This window comes from Thalassophryne amazonica, chromosome 7, assembly GCF_902500255.1.
Source record: "Thalassophryne amazonica chromosome 7, fThaAma1.1, whole genome shotgun sequence".
NCBI classification, from domain to species: Eukaryota; Metazoa; Chordata; class Actinopteri; order Batrachoidiformes; family Batrachoididae; genus Thalassophryne; species Thalassophryne amazonica.
Window position 1 is genome coordinate 47,514,314 of NC_047109.1, and position 17,255 is coordinate 47,531,568.

The 17,255-nt window shown below is 46.6% G+C and overlaps 1 protein-coding gene across 1 annotated transcript in view; it reads right to left on the reverse strand.

The window, feature by feature from the left end:
• Positions 1-17,255, reverse strand: part of myom3 (myomesin 3) — a 362,966-nt gene that overhangs the window by 309,369 nt on the left and 36,342 nt on the right. Inside the window, exon 3 of the mRNA XM_034174111.1 lies at positions 14,517-14,621. Coding sequence (XP_034030002.1) covers positions 14,517-14,621 — 105 coding nt within the window. The remainder of the gene's footprint in view (positions 1-14,516; positions 14,622-17,255) is intronic.

The window sequence follows — 17,255 nt, forward strand, 5'->3', positions numbered from 1 at the left end:
TCATTGATCATGGCTGCAACAGTTCTTGGCAGCTGGAACCCTGCTGATTGGGTGAGCGACAAATGGGGTGAAAAGAACTTTGGCGTCGACTGCTCCATTGATGTAACACCCGGTGGTGAGAACTGAGGAGTGGTGCTCATCGGGGCTGTCTCAGCTGGTTCAGCAGATGATCATGGGGCGGTGTCTGAATCTGATGGCTTGGCTGTAGGCGGAGGCAAGGGACATGCTGCTGCAGAATATAGAGCAGCGGCCGCGGCGTCAGAATCAGCTGGCCTGACTGTAGACGGAAGCAACCAAGCATGAGGTGGGACAAATTGTGATGTCATCGGCTGATCACATGATTCCGTTATTGATTCGAGGGTAGCGTATTGTTCTGCTTCCTTCTGTGGTGAGAGCACCTGAGATCCCAGAGAAGGGAGCAGAGTTGTAATCTTGGCTGCTGCTGCCTAGCATGGAGAACCGGGTGGAGCATTTGAGTCAGCTGTCTTCACGGCTGACTAAGGAGCAATGCGTGCTTTGACTGTTTTTGCTGCCGGTTGTGATGGAGAGCGCATCATAGCCATTTCAGCCGGTACAGTCAGCTGATGAGCAGATAACAAAGCAAGAGGAGAGATGAGGAGTGACGTCATGAGTGGTTCCACTTGCTTCTGAGGCATGAGTGCTATGGAAGCCTCAGCAGATGAGAGCACAGTAGAAATTGCGGCTGTTGCTGCTGAACGCTGAGGAATTGTATTCATTCGCGATGACTCTGCGGGCCCTAAGAGAGGCATGGTCCACACAGAGGGGTTGGGCAACATGGTAGCTTCAGTTCCCGTGGGCGTGGAGAATGTTGTGTCTGCCGGTTGGTGCGGCGGCCCACGGAGCTTCTGGGGAGCCAGTACAGTAGCCTGATGTACCGGAACCGGCACTATAGTTCTATCCAGTCGTGGATTAGATTCTCCAGGCAGATTTCGCTACATCAGCTTTCTCAGGGATGACCTCCGAGGAGCAGGTATGGGAGGTGGACAGGATGGAGGAGGAGCACATGGCCGTGGAGGCTCTAATGCTTCACCGGACAGTGTAATAGAGTGAGGTGTGTCAAGACAGGTGATGATGTCTGCTTCAAATAGGAAGTCCATCAGGTCCTTGACGCAGGTAGGCAGCTAACCTTGCTTAAACAGTGCTTTTATGTTGGCTAACTCAGGGAGTTTGGTGACCATTTCTGGTGCAGCGAGGAGAAGTTATCTAATGTAGAAATAATGCACTGCTTGCTCTGCTTGAACTCAAAATGCAAGTCCTGAATCTTAAACAAAAACTCTGCCTTGTTTTGGAGTGATGAGTCCTCCCTCTCTGATGAAGAGTCATCCTCTAGGTCTTCCCACTCAGCGTCATCATCTGGTGGCAGACGAGTGGTTTACAGATATAACTCAGTTGGGCAGTCTCTCTGCAGCAAATAAATTGTCCAGATCCTCTAGATCAGGAAAGTAGCGATAAAGCCAGGTGGTTGCTTCAGTCACTTCCCAAGCCTGATGCAGGAAGTCAAATTTCTCACCTGGGGAGTCGGTGTGGCGTAAACAGGTAAAGAAGAAGTTTATGTCGGCGAATACCTCTTTAAGTGCTGACATGTTGAGTTCTGGGTCTGAGTCCGCGGCCTCCTGGTACTCGCCCGATTGTTCTGTCAGGACTTGTGGTGGGCTCAAACCGGAAACAGTAGGAGACCAATGCAGACCCACAGGCATGGTTGGTTTAGATGAATAAAAGGCTTTATCTTGAAACCAGGCATTGCGTTTGATACACAGGCAGTCAGACAGGGGAGCAGAGGTATCAGACATGGTACAGGCTGGGACGTGGTCCATAAACCAGGCTGGGTTCGTTCACATGGCGTTGAGGTATAAAGCAGGCAAAACCAAGGCAGAGTCAAAATACAGGTGGAGTTCAGGATATGGTAAAGTGAAGGTCAGAGCACAAAAATAAGGTCAAAAACACACAAGAGCAAACTGGACAAGAACAAGAGGAGAGAAAGTGAACAAAGTCAACAATCGGGTAGTGAGCTGTGGAACTGTGAGGGTTTTAATAAGGAGCAAACTAATCGGAGTGATGTGAAGCTGATGTGTCGAAGGTTCTAGAAAGATGTGTGGTTTAGTGAACAAAGAAGAGGGAAGAAAGGCAAGAGAGTGTGGGAGGGCAAAACAAAGCAGTGCAAAACAAGATAAGTAACTGCAGGAATGTCTTTCAGACATAAAGACATGGATGACCTCTAATTTCCTGCTTCTAAATTCAGATAAAACTGAAGTTATTGTACTTGGCCCCACAAATCTTAGAAACATGGTGTCTAACCAGATCCTTACTCTGGATGGCATTACCCTGACCTCCAGGAATACTGTGAGAAATTTTGGAGTAATTTGTGATCAGGATATGTCCTTCAATGCACATATTAAACAAATATGTAGGACTGCTTTTTTGCATTTGCACAATATCTCTAAATTTAGAAAGGTCTTGTCTCAGAGTGATGCTGAAAAGCTAATTCATGCATTTATTTCTTCTAGGCTGGACTATTGTAATTCATTATTATCAGGTTGTCCTAAAAGTTCCCTGAAAAGCCTTCAGTTAATTCAAAATGCTGCAGCTAGAGTATTGACAGGGACTAGAAGGAGAGAGCATATTTCACCCATATTGGCTTCTCTTCATTGGCTCCCTGTTAATTCCAGAATAGAATTTAAAATTCTTCTTCTTACTTATAAGGTTTTGAATAATCAGGTCCCATCTTATCTTAGGGACCTCATAGTACCATATCACCCCAATAGAGCGCTTTGCTCTCAGACTGCAGGCTTACTTGTAGTTCCTAGGGTTTGTAAGAGTAGAATGGGAGGCAGAGCCTTCAGCTTTCAGGCTCCTCTCCTGTGGAACCAGCTCCCAATTTGGATTAGAGAGACAGACACCCTCTCTACTTTTAAGATTAAGCTTAAAACTTTCCTTTTTGAAAAAGCTTATAGTTAGGGTTGGATCAGGTGACCCTGAACCATCCCTTAGTTATGCTGCTATAGACTTAGACTGCTGGGGAGTTTCCCATGATGCACCCAGTGTTTCTTTTTATTCACCTCTTTTTGCTCTGTATGCACCGCTCTTGTTGTGTGGCCGCCCGAAGAGGAGGTACTGCTGGCTCACCACCAGAGGGCGCCCTGCCTATCTTCAGGTTTCAGGCACCAGAGGGTGCAGTTGCCTCACCAGGAGCACCTGTGACAGCTGTCATCTATCACTCATCATCATTATCTATAAAAGCCTGGGAGAGACACCATAACTCTGCCGAGTTATCTGCTTACCCTTCAGGTAAACCGACTCAGCCGTTTTGTGCCGTACACACATTCATTGTTTTCTGAAGTCTTTGCAGTTGTGATTTATACTTGCAGCTTGTAGCCGAGTTTGTGGAAGTTGGAGGAGTTGGCGTCTCCACTCCTAACTTCTGACTCACTAAGTATAACAACTGACACTGCACGTTCTCCAGTTTTCCTCTGCACTCTGGGAGTATCTGGATTATTTCCTCCAGGAGGATTTCTGTGAGTTGCTGACTGTTTGCTGGGTGTACACACACTCACCTTTAACCTGTGTCTGTTCCTGCCAGCAGTACTGGATCTGACAGCTGGAAGCGGTGGCAACCTGGGGACTCAGGACTTGGCGGCTCCGGTGTGTTGCAGGTCTCCATTGGCGGAGGAACCTCATGGGTCCTGGCTCTTCTCTGGTTAGGAGTCTCCTACCCTCGGGCCTGCCCAGGCGTCACCGAGTTTTGTGATTGACAGACTAAAAGCATATCTGGTTGTTTGTGCACATTTGCAGAATAAATTGTTATTTATTCGGACTTCCTATTGGCCATTCATTTACGCCCCCTGGCGTTGGTCCGTGTACTTCACTTTCCCAACAGGATAACTCGGCCACGTCATGGACTCCGAGGGGCGTCTTCCACCAGTTGAACCACCAATGAAAATGCAAGGTGCGCAGGCTCCACCAGGAGGTGAGTTGAGTGAGCTGCAGCACATTCTCACCAACTTTATTGCTCGGTTGGATCTGCTAACCGAGCAGGATATTCACCTCACCTGTAGGATGGAGGCTTTCACCGCTCAAGTGGAGGCGCACGCATCAGGCGCGGCTGCAGCCACTCCTCTTGCGGGCCTGGCGCTTGATTATGATGATCCAGTCATAGTTCAAAGGTCTCCCACCGTCGCCTGAAGCTTACATTAGCCCCCCGGAACTGTACGGGGGTTGTGTTGAAACGTGCGCAGACTTCTTGATGCAGTGCGTGCTCGTTTTTTCACAACGCCCTGTGATGTACGCGTCAGACCACAGCCGGGTGGCTTATGTGATTAATTTGCTTCGGGGCAAGGCACGCGCCTGGGCTACGGCGCTCTGGGAGCAGAATTCACGGCTCCTGTCGACATACACTGAGTTTATCAGGGAGTTTCGACAGGTGTTTGATCATCCTTACAGAGGCGAATTTGCTTCAAACATGTTACTGTCAATCCGACAGGGGCGTAGGCGCGCCGCTGAGTATGCAGTCGACTTCCGCGTCGCGGCAGCGAGAGCCGGCTGGAATACGGTAGCGCTCCACGCCGCCTTTGTAAACGGGCTGTCTCCGGCCCTTAAGGAGCACCTGGTAGTGAAGGATCAGCCGCAGGATTTAGTTGGGATTATTGACCTGGTTATACGGTTAGACAACTGATTAGAGGAACATCGAAGGGAGCGAGGTGAAGGACGTGGCCGGGGAAGCGCTGCCCCTCTCCCTTCCGGGTCCGAAGCAGCGCCGTCCTCCCCCCGCTCCAAAGCCAGAGCACTCTGCGTGACAACAGCTCCCCCTGCTGACGAAGCTAATGACACAAGCAGGGCTAAAATGAGATGTGACAAGGGAGGCTGGCTCGTAGAGAATGTTTTTACTGCGGCTCGAGTGAACATATGCAGAAAAACTGCCCCAAGCGGTTAAAACGCCAACGCTTGCCTTTAGAGACTGGGCTAAGGGTAAGCCATAATACTCACGAGGGAACATCACGTAAATCCACACGACTCCCAGTCACAATCCTCTGTGGGGATTTAACCCTTCATGCCCCAGCACTAGTCAACATGGGGTCAGAAGGGAATCTACTGGACAGTAGATGGGCTAAGGAGGTAGGGCTCCCTCTGGTGGCCATTCCTTCACCACTGAAGGTACGGACACTAGATGGCACCCTTCTTCCACTAATCACACACCAGTCACAGCCCTTAACACTGGCTGTCTCTGGAAACCACAGGGAGGAGATTGTGTTTTTTGTAACACCTTCTACCTCAAGGATTATTTTGGGTTATCCATGGATGGTGAAGCACAATCCCCGCATCGATTGGCCGACTGGGGTTGTGGCTCAATGGAGCGAAACCTGCCACCGGGAGTGTCTAACATTCTCGGTCCCACCCGGTGAGACTGCTAAAGAGGAGGTCCAAGTACCCCCCCAATCTTACGACGGTGCCGGCTGAGTATCATGATCTTGCTGACGTTTTCAGCAAAGATCTGGCACTCATGCTTCCCCCCGCAAAGACCGTATGATTGTGCCATTGATTTGGTTCCAGGCGCTGAGTATCCGTCCAGCAGGCTGTACAATCTCTCACGTCCTGAACGCGAATCAATGGAGACCTACATCCGGGACTCTTTAGCTGCCAGGTTGATCCAGAACTCTTCCTCCCCGTTGGGTGCGGGTTTCTTTTTTGTGGGCAAGAAGGACAGCGGACTCCGTCCATGCATTGACTATAGAGGGCTGAACGAGATTACGGTTCGCAACCGATACCCATTGCCTCTGTTAGATTCAGTGTTCACGCCCCTGCATGGAGCCAAAATATTCACGAAATTGGATCTTCGTAATGCTTATCACTTGGTTCGGATCCGGAAGGGAGACGAATGGAAGACGGCATTTAACACCTCCTTAGGTCACTTTGAGTACCTGGTCATGCCGTTCGGCCTCACCAACACCCCTGCGACGTTCCAAGCATTGGTTAATGACATCTTGCGGGACTTCCTGCATCGGTTCGTCTTCGTGTATCTAGATGATATCCTCATCTTCTCCCCGGACCCTGAGATCCATGATAAGCATGTACGTCAGGTCCTGCAGCGGTTATTGTAGAACTGACTGTTTGTGAAGGGTGAGAAGTGCAAGTTCGACCGTACTTCTTTGTCCTTCCTGGGATTCATCATCTCCTCCAACTCCGTCGCACCCGACCCGGCCAAGGTCGCGGCGGTGAGAGATTGGCCCCAACCAGTAAGCCGTAGGAAGCTGCAACAGTTCCTCGGCTTTGCTAATTTTTACAGGAGGTTCATTAAGGGCTATAGTCAGGTTGTTGGTCCCCTTACAGCCCTGACCTCCACCAAAGTCCCCTTCACCTGGTCGGATCGGTGCGAAGCTGCGTTTAGGGAGTTGAAACACTGGTTTTCGACTGCGCCAGTTCTGGTGCAGCCCGATCCTAACCGCCAGTTCATTGTTGAAGTGGATGCCTCTGACTCAGGGATAGGAACCTTGCTGTCCCACAGCAGGGAGTCCGATAAGGTTCTCCACCCTTGTGCCTATTTCTCCCGCAGATTGACCCCGGCAGAGCGGAACTATGACGTCAGAAATCGGGAACTCATGGCGGTGAAAGAGGCCCTTGAGGAGTGGAGACACCTGTTGGAGGGAGCTGTGGTTCCATTCACGGTTTTCACTGACCATCGGAACCTGGAGTACATCCGGACCGTTAAGCATCTGAACCCCAGGCAAGCCCGTTGGTCACTGTTTTTTGGTCGTTTTAACTTCCAGATCACCTACCGCCCCGGGACCAAAAACCAGAGGTCTGACGCACTGTCCCGGGTGCCTGAAGAGGAAGTTAAAACCAGTCTGTCGGATCCGCCTGATACCATCTTGCCGGAGTCCACTGTCGTCGCCACCCTCACGTGGGACATAGAGGAAGTGGTCAGGGAGGCCCTGACCCGTCACCTGGACCCCGGCGGTGGACCAAAAAATCGATTGTACGTCCCACCAGACACAAGGACTGTGGTTTTGGACTTCTGTCATGGTTCCAAGCTTTCCTGCCATCCAGGGGTGCGAAGAACCTTGGCAGTGGTCCGGCAGCGGTTCTGGTGGGCGTCAATGGAAGCCGACGTCTGGGATTATGACAACATGTGCCAGGGGCAAGGCCGTCCACCAACCTGAGAAAGGACTCCTCCAGCCGTTGCCTGTGCCTCGACGCCCCTGGTCTCACATCGGCCTGGACTTTGTCACGGGCCTCTCTGCGTCCCAGGGAATGACAACCATCCTGACGATAGTGGACTGGTTCTCCAAGGCGGCCCACTTCATGGCCCTCCCGAACCTCCCGATGGCCCAGGAGACTGCAGACCTCCGGGTCCACCACGTCGTGTGTCTGCATGGTATCCCGATAGACATTGTCTCGGATTGTGGTCCCCAGTTCTCCTCGCAAGTCTGGAGGAGTTTCTGTAGGGAACTGGGGGCCACGGCAAGCCTGTCGTCCGGGTACCACCCCCCAGACCAACGGACAAGCAGAGTGGGCTAATCAAGATCTGGAGCAGGCCCTGCGGTGTGTAACCTCTGCACACCCAATGGCCTGGAGTCAACACCTGGCCTGGATCGAGTATGCCCACAACAGCCAGATCTCATCTGCGACTGGCCTCTCCCCGTTTGAGGTGTGTTTGGGGTACCAGCCCCCATTGTTCCCAGCCATGGAGGGAGAGGTCGAGGTCCCCTCGGTCCAGGCCCACCTCAGAAGATGCCGTCGGGTGTGGCGGACAGCCCACTCTGCCCTTCTGAGAGCCCGGACGTGGGCGAAGACCCATGCAGACCGCCGACGAGCCCCGGCCCCCACTTACCAGCCCGGGCAGGAGGTCTGGCTTTTCACCAAACACATCCCTCTGCACACGGACTCTCCTAAGTTGACCGATCATTACATTGGACCATTTCCCATCCTGAAGGTCATCAGTCCGTCCGCAGTGAAGCTCAAACTCCCTCCTTCACTGCGGATCCATCGTGTATTCCATGTCTCGAAGGTCAAACCATACCACACATCGGACCTCTGCACTCCCGGACCGGCGCCGCCTCCTGCCCGCATCATCGATGGCGAGCCAGCATGGACAGTGAGGAAGCTCCTTGATGTTCGCTGGAGGGGTTGGGGTTTTCAGTTTCTGGTGGATTGGGAGGGGTACGGACCAGAAGAGCGCTCCTGGGTGAAGAGGAGCTTCATCCTGGATCCGGCCCTCCTGGCCGACTTCTGCCAGCGTCACCCCGACAAGCCGGGTCGGGTGCCAGGAGGCGCCCGTTGAGGGGGGGGTTCCTGTTGTGTGGGCTGCCCGAACAAGGAGGTACTGCTGGCTCACTACCAGAGGGCACCCTGCCTGTCGTAGGGTTTCAGGCACCAGAGGGCGCAGTCGCCTCACCAGGAGCACCTGTGACAGCTGTCATCTATCACTCATCATCATCATCTATAAAAGCCTGGGAGAGACTCCATAACTCTGCTGAGTTATCTGCTTACTCTTCAGGTAAACTGAATCAGCCGTTTTGTGCCGTACGCACATTCATTGTTTTCTGAAGTCTTTGCAGTTGTGATTTATACTTGCAGCTTGTAGCCGAGTTTGTGGAAGTTGGAGGAGTTGGCGTCTCCACTCCTAACTTCTGACTCACTAAGTATAACAATTGACACTGCACGTTCTCCAGTTTTCCTCTGCACTCTGGGAGTATCTGGATTATTTCCTCCAGGAGGATTTCTTTGAGTTGCTGACTGTTTGCTGGGTGTACACACACCCACCTTTAACCTGTGTCTGTTCCTGCCAGCAGTACTGGATCTGACAGCTGGAAGCGGTGGCCACCTGAGGACTCAGGACTTGGCGGCTCCGGTGTGTTGCAGGTCTCCTTTGGCGATGGAACCTCGTGGGTCCTGGCTCTTCTCTGGTTAGGCGTCTCCTACCCTCGGGCCTGCCCACACGTCATCGAGTTTTGTGATTGACAGACGAAAAACATATCTGGTTGTTTGTGCACATTTGCAGAATAAATTGTTATTTATTCGGACTTCCTATTGGCCGTTCATTTACGCCCCCTGGCGTGGGTCCGTGTACTTCACTTTCCCAACAGCTCTGCAAATAATCATTGGTGATTGATCTCTGCTCTCTTCCACAGCATGTCTTTTTCCTGATTAACTCCCCTCAGCCCCAACCAGTGCCAGCAGAAGACTGCCCCTCCCTGAGCCTGGTTCTGCTGGAGGTTTCTTGCTGTTAAAAGGGAGTTTTTCCTTCCCACTGTCCCAAGTGCTTGCTCAGAGGGGGTCGTTTTGACCGTTGGGGTTTTTCTGTAATTATTGTATGGCTTATGCCTTACAATATAAAGCCCCTTGGGCAACTTTGTTGTGATTTGGCGCTATATAAATAAAATTGATTTGATTTGATTTGATTTTTGATAAGTAGGTGACAGACTAATAACGTGACATGTTTTTGACAAACAATAATGCGTGAGCATATCAAAAAGGGACAGAACTAAGGAATACTGTGACTAGTCTAAAGAGGGAAAAAACAAGGGACAAAATATTAAACCAAAATAGGACGAAACAGATACTGGCTGAAACAAAAGAGAATACAATAACTGATGAAGGCAAAACAAACTATTAGTTAAACCACAAATAAACAAAACCCAGTGAATACAGAATAATGCAATAAATAAAACAAGATCACAGATATGAGTTCTGTTAGAAAAGTATCGGACCTTTTCATTTTTTCAAAAACCTGATGGATTTGAATCACATGTGCTTGCATGAGCCAACCTTGAACCTTCATGTGCATGCGTTAACTTTTTTCACACCTGTCGATTGCATCATTTTCTGGTAAACAGCCTTTGTGTGGGACGTGTGTTGTGCGCTCGGCGTTTTTTCATTCCAAGGAAAAAGACGGAACGACTGGAGCAGCGCCGCATCAAATTTTGCCAGAAACTGGGCAACAGCCAGGAGGAAACTATTCGGATGATTTAAACGGCTTTCGGTGAAGATGCTATGGGCATCACACAGATTAAGGAGAGGTACAACCGGTTTAAAGACGTCCGCACAACGGTGGAGAGCGAGCCGCGCTCCGGTCGGCCATCAACACGCTGAAATGACCAGATCATTTCCACAGTGAACGCTGTGGTCATGCGGGACCGTCGTGTGACTATCCGAAAATTGCGGAAGAGGTGGACATCAGCACTTTTTTGGAACATTCCACTGTGACAGAAGATTTGGCGGCGCTGCTCCAGTCGTTCCGTCTTTTTCCTTGGAATGAAAAAAACGCCGAGCGCACGACACACACCTCACACAAAGGCTGCTTACCCGAAAATGATGCAATCGACAGGCGTGAAAAAGTTCATGCATGCGCATGAAGGTTCAAGGTTTGCTCATGTAAGCACACGTGATTCAAATCCATCAGGTTTTTGAAAAAATAAAAAGGTCCCATACTTTTCTAACAGACCTTGGAAACAGAAAATGCAATGAATAACAAATGGAACATAATCAGATAAGCAACACTGAAGATAAATAATAACAAAAACCTGTGACCAAGAATTATACAATAAATGTGATAAACAGAACTAAACTAAGGCTAAAGTATCTTAAAGGACCCAGAGTGAAGGAATATAATACCCAGCTGCAAAATAGATGATAACCAAATAATGAACCAGTGACAAAAGTGCAAAGCAAAGAAAAGCAATAAACAGAACCAAACTGAGATTTACATTAGAAAGTAAAAACATATGAAAACTAAAACCAGAAAACCATACAGGACATAATTGAAAATCCGGACCTAAATCCCGAGCCAGGTCCAAGCATGACAGCTGGTCCGTGAGAGCTCCTCTCCCCCACCGAGTCTTGGCAATTAAATTACAGCCACAAAGAAATAAAATAAAATAATGTTAAAATTAGTCCTTTTGTTTTTGTGTCGAGTGGCCTCACTCACTGTAGCGTGCAAAGTGAATCTGAACTACACTACCCACAATGCTCCATGCGTTGAAAAGGCAATCACATTTTGCGCTTCATGCTGACATCATCAGCAAGTGACAGGCAGCCAGTCTGCAACAAACACACAACAAACAGACTAAAATGTTTGATTTTAGCACTTAGGATTTACAAACGTTTTTGACTGTTAAACTTTGCTCACTTTACCAGCAAAAAAAAAAAAAAAATGTTATCAGACTAAATTTATCAGAAGATAATTGGTCCATTGCTGGTTTTAAAACTTATCTGAAAAGCTAATCCGCTAGCAAAAACATTAGCTTCGATAATTATTGGTTATCGATATATAAAGGCCACACGACTATGCAGAATAGGACTCTGACGAGGGCGGTCGCATTTCCTCCACTCTCCCTTATCGCTGCTCTGTTTTAACCTTCAAGTCCCTATTTCACCAGACTGTGAATTCCTCAAATTATATTGGATACTGGATATATTGGACTACTTATTGGATTAACCATGGAATTGATTAGCTGGTCTCTGTACGCTATTGACACCATTTTTTCTACAAGAAGGTCAGGACCAAGGGATCCTACCTGCCCAGATGGAACGTATCCTGCGGGCTATATTCTTGACTCCTGGGGGTCTTGGCATATTGCATGCTTGTCGCCTTTCTCTGTTGAGGACATCGAGGATTTATTCATTTTTGGTCTTATGGTAGCAGGGGTGGTACTTTTTGGCTTATGTGCTGCCTGATCTACTGGAAAATTGGCAAGACGGCGGCATCAAGAACCATGGCCCCTCGCTTGTCCATCATGATTAACGAGGTTGACAAGGCAGTGCATTCTCAGACTACGATGACTCTTGAACTTAGATGCAAATTGGATGACATCTTGGAGCAGATGCATGTCTTACAGTTGAAGTTGAAGATTTCGGAGGCTGGTGAATATTCTTAATTCATAATTGGGAATATTCTTAATTCATATTTGGGATTTGGTTGTTCAAGTGGAACTGTTAAAGTGTTTTTCACTGCTCAAACCACAACACTGCAGGCTTATCAAGCCTGAAGGACAAATTGCCTGACTGTTTTCCTCCAGAGCACTGTCTTCGGCCTGGAGAACATTTGGCTGTTTCTTATCTCAACTCACAAAGACAATAAACTGTTTTCATAGGACTGAAGCATGCTCCATTCCCTCCCCCACCCCCCTCATACCCCCCATCAAACACCCCCCACTCCGGCTTCTGCTCACATCATTCCTTCCCCCTTCTGCAGGGGCGGTGCAGTTTTAGTTGCAGCTGGTCCCTGTTCCTCCCCCCAAGCTGACGGTGGTGCATCTCAGGGTTGCTGGGTGACCTTCATCCACTTGCCTCAATTCGGATAAGGGACCTCTTCAAACTTAGTGCACATAAACAATGTCAAATGTGTATGTGCTGTCTTTAATTCTAATGTGTGCCATTATTACGGTAAACAAGTAAAAATTGTGGACTAATTGCTGTGTGAGGTAAATGGAGTGTAAACATAATTTCTCCACTGTGAGATCAATAAAGTATATCTCATCTCAATACAAATCAAATTTCCATACTGGATCAATCAAGGCCCAAGTTAACAAGACCGCCATGCTAAGGCCCAGCAGGGTACGAGTGGAAATTAGACTACTGCTGGGGAAGAAGAGGAGAACATGCCCAGAGACAGAGGGAGAGGAGGGAAAGTAGAGGAGTGGAAGTGAGAGTCAGGACATTGAATATTGGCAATATAACTGGCAAAGGGAGATAACTGGCTGATATGATGGAGAAGAGAAAGGCAGACAAACTGTGTGTGCAAGAGAACAGGTGGAAATGAAGTAACGCCAGGACCATCTTAGGTGGGTTCAACTTGTTGTATAATGGTGTGCATGGGAAGAGAAATGGTGTTGGGACATTTTAACCCTCCTATTATCCTAGGGGTCAATTTGACCCCATTCAATGTTTATCATTCAAAAAATTAACAGTTGACCTTATTTCTTGATTGTTCCTAATTTGTTGGTGACAGTTGATTAAGCATAAAACCATCATGATGTTTTTTTTTAGTGTGCTGACCACATATTGCATGCATTAGTGTTCTTCTGGGGTCAATTTGACCCTGAGCTGTTTTAGCTGCACAAAACTTGTCTGTCTGTGTGTAAACCATGTGTGACCTAAGGAGAAAAGGACTTGTACAGTTTGGTCAGACAAAGGGAGAGAACAGGAAGGGATGTACTGCATGTTAGGGTGATAAGGGCCCCGTCAAACCAGGCCAAGCCGAATCAGATGGAATGTAAAAAAGACCCCACAATTCTTATTGCCCGAAATGGCTGTATATTAACATATAGGACGGGGAGAGGGGCATGAAACATCTTGGGTTCATACTGTTTGCAATAAAGTAAAAGTCAAATTAAATGTAAGAATCACATTTCTTTATTAATTTACTGATTGAATGACTGATTGATTAATTTATATCCTTTTCCACTTTTTTCTGATTTGTGCTTGTCTAACCTACTCATATTTGGAAAATAAATTGGTAATTTATTGTGACACTAATTAATAAAGTTTGTTTTACTTCAAATAAATTTGTATGGCTGAATTATTTGAGTTATCTAAAATATTTAACTGCGATACTCTAACACTAAATATTTTCAGGTATTCATTTTCCTCAAGGTGTTTGAGTGCAGGGATTTACAGTGTAGCTCTGACACTATTTTCAGTTTTCACCCCTTTTTCATTTCCTCAAAAGAATCTCAATGAAGAAGACCAATGAAATGTTCTTTGTGGGTCACTGCACAAGTATTTGCAGAATGTAATTTATATGATCTTTTACCAGTCACAAAAAGTCTTTCATTAATTTTTGGATGTCTGACTTCATGATATATTGTATTTGTGATTGATTATTATAGCCAGTTTGCTTCCCACCCTTTATTAGATGGGATGTTGTGATGCCAGACCCTTTTCAGTTCCTTCCTCTTCCCCATCAGTAAAAATGAACAAGATTATGAAATATGATTCACATATAGTTGGATCTGTGAGAAAGTAAATGACGTGCCCAGGTGCCCCCCCAAGCACATAAGGGTGCTGAAAGAATTCTGATTTCCACTGCTGATCACGACTCTCGGCATAAAAGGACAGCTGAGAAATTTTGCTGTGGTGCTGCTGTAATAGCGTGCAGGGCAAAGCGCCAGTGAAACTTGACCCACTCCCTTTTCTCAAAGTGGGAGTAAAGAGGATGTGGAGGTGTCTGCTGATGGCGAGGCAGAATTGTATGACAAGCTGATCTCATCCAGGAAGGAAGTTCTGTGGAGAGAAGCGACGACTTGTTCGACGCCTTACATCAACAGAGATTTTCACATAGTAAGAAGTGAAGCCGGTATTTTGTATTCAGAGAAGCCTTCCAAAAATGGAAAATCAGACGGAAATGTGTCAGAGTCTGGAGCTGCACATAGAGACATAAATTTGCCCTGTGGGTGGACTGATTGCTGTTGAACCTGCGAATTGCTGATTTCGTGCCTGTTTAATTAACACGCTACATTTTTTTTATGTTGTCCAAAAATATTTGTAATGCACTCGTGTCTCACCATGTCCTGTGGTGAGGGAATGTCCCGATATCCAGGAGCTCCTTGACCGACATCAGGTCCGCAGAGATGATGGGATAGAAATCTGAGTAGGAGGCCTCCTCCTCGCTGTTTGCAAGAACATTGGAGACAAATAAAAAAGAAATGTGTGAGCACAACAACAATTCTTATGGAAACACATAACACAGAGGTGTGCAACAGTGTGCCATGAAGATCCAAGCCAGTGCAGCTTTTTCTTGCAAGTGATCACCTCAGCAGATGGTTTTACTGATGATCTCCACTCAACTTATTCTTGGTCATGTGTGAAATCTCCTGCTGAGGTAATCAGTACTAAGAAAAACCTGCACCGATTTAGCCCTTCATGCCCACTCCTGTCTAAACAATAAGCGCACACAGGTTGCCATGAATTTGTCCATGAATTCTTGCATGATATATGCATTACGTCTTGCACTGACATCTCAGCAATCATTAAGAATGAAAGACATCAGAGGGCTGAGGCATAACCTGTGTGCTCTCCATGCCACAAAATAAATGTAGATGTGCAAACATCTGTCTTGGGTATACAGATATTTGCAATTTGCTGTTTCGCAGTTGTGAATCTCACGCTGTCTCATATAGCCATTGACTTACGCAAAAGGCTAGTTTCAGCAGAGTTTAATGTAAGCACACCTCGTGAACAAGACATCGGGGCACAGCAGAAATTCATCACAGGTGCTACACCTCTTCCAGATAACCCTCTCAACTTGGGACAACGTATCATCATCATAATCGCTCCTGAACTCACCGAATCAGCGCTATCCACATCCTTGCTAACCATGGCTTTGAAAAGCTGGTGTCACTGACTGAACAGTATCCCATAAAATCGGTCTGCCCTGCCTTCACTGCACATGCGTCATTTCTGAGCGTTGGGAACAATTCACCGATTATCGCCTCATTTCTGGTTAAAACTGCACTCCAATCATCTATCTCAGTGACAGATATCTGAAGCTTTTGTACAACAATCATTTCCACATAAATTCAGCATTATTTCATCATAAAAGACAGGGGACCAATCAGAGCACCACAGCAGCATGCCTGAATCTGACGTGCTGCTGCTGCGCCTGTGTCATTTCAGATCATCAGTAGCAATTCACCTTGATACTTGCCTTGATTATGCTTAACATGGCCTAGTTTCTCCTTAAAACTGACTTTAGAATGATTTATGAAGTTTTAATTTATCATCTGATAGTTAATAATCACATTATTCCCTTTGATCACTTTGTGTGTAGAGAGTCAGACTCATGCTGCTGTGGTGCGCTCATCGGTCCTCCATCTTTAATTATGAAATAATGCTGAATTTAACTGGAAATGATTGTTGTACAAAAGCTTCAGATATCTGTCTGTGAGATAGAGTGCAGTTTTAAACAGGAACTAGGTGATAATCGGTGAATTGCTGCCGACGCTCCGAAATGACGTAAGCGGAATGAAGTCGCAGTGAAGGCAGGGTGGACCGATTTTTAAAGGGGACTGTTTGGTCGGCGACACCAGAACTCTGCTGGCGCCACAGTGCCACCAGGGGGATTATGGAAATGGTGTTTTTGACTGTGTATGACTTCATCATATGACTTCTGTGTGACTTCATTATGAAGTCATTCATAACAATCAATTACAAGTATTTTGCCATTCTATATATGCTTTAGGTTACCCATCTGGGCTTCTTGGTTGGTGAGATGTACAAACAGAAAACCACATTTTCCTTGACCTTTGACAAAACTATTCCAAAATCTCATGACCTGTAGATATATATATCCAAGTAATATTCCTGCCAAGTTTTAAGGAAATCACCCAGCTGTTTTTGACTTATCTGGTCCACAGACACACAAACACACACACACGTGAAAACAATATTCTGCCATTACAGTTTCGGTGATGTGCAGGGTAAATGTCAGGTTTATTAAGTATTTCATGTGTGACCTCAAGCATGAAGAACACATTAATTAAAGCAAAACTCTAAAACCATATTATTTCCCCATGATTCATGGGGAAATAATGCATGACATCATGCACAGATCACGTATAACTTTGTGCATGAATAATACCTGTACTGATAATGCATGTACCCTTATTACAAAGTGTTGGCATTCTTCCATATTATATGTACAATAAAAAAAACAGTAAATCAAGACACTATTGTCTTCCAACACCAGAAGCCAGTAGAGGCTCATCTAAAATAACAGTAGGAGGACATCCATCAGAAAGAACTCTAGCTACGTAGGCAAACGTTAATATGCATGAGATTTTATTTATAGCATTTCTCCGGGGATTCAACATAAAACTGACAACTATTATCTCCAGATGGAAAATGGCATTAATGGATTTTTTGTTCCTGTCTTCTTTCTGCTGTGACGAACTATCTGTCTTCACAGTGACAGAGCAAAATGAAACTATATAAACTGTGTAGAAGTCCACAACCTCTCTGAAATATGATGTTTTTGATTCTTGTACTGATGTCCTCAGTTGCTGTGTACATCAACTGCCAAGTGTAAGTTATTGTATGGCAAAGAAAACTCACATTGCAGTGTTTCTCTAAAATATTAGAGTGTAACTGGTCACTTATGTAACAAACATAAAGGCTGGAGTGTTGCTTTGTAATTTAAGCCAACATCAGTTTAGGTTGCCAGTGCTGTATACATTTTTTTGTTTGCTTTTTGCTCCCATAGTTCCCTGACTCTGGAATGCATCTGCATGTTTGTACATGCTCAG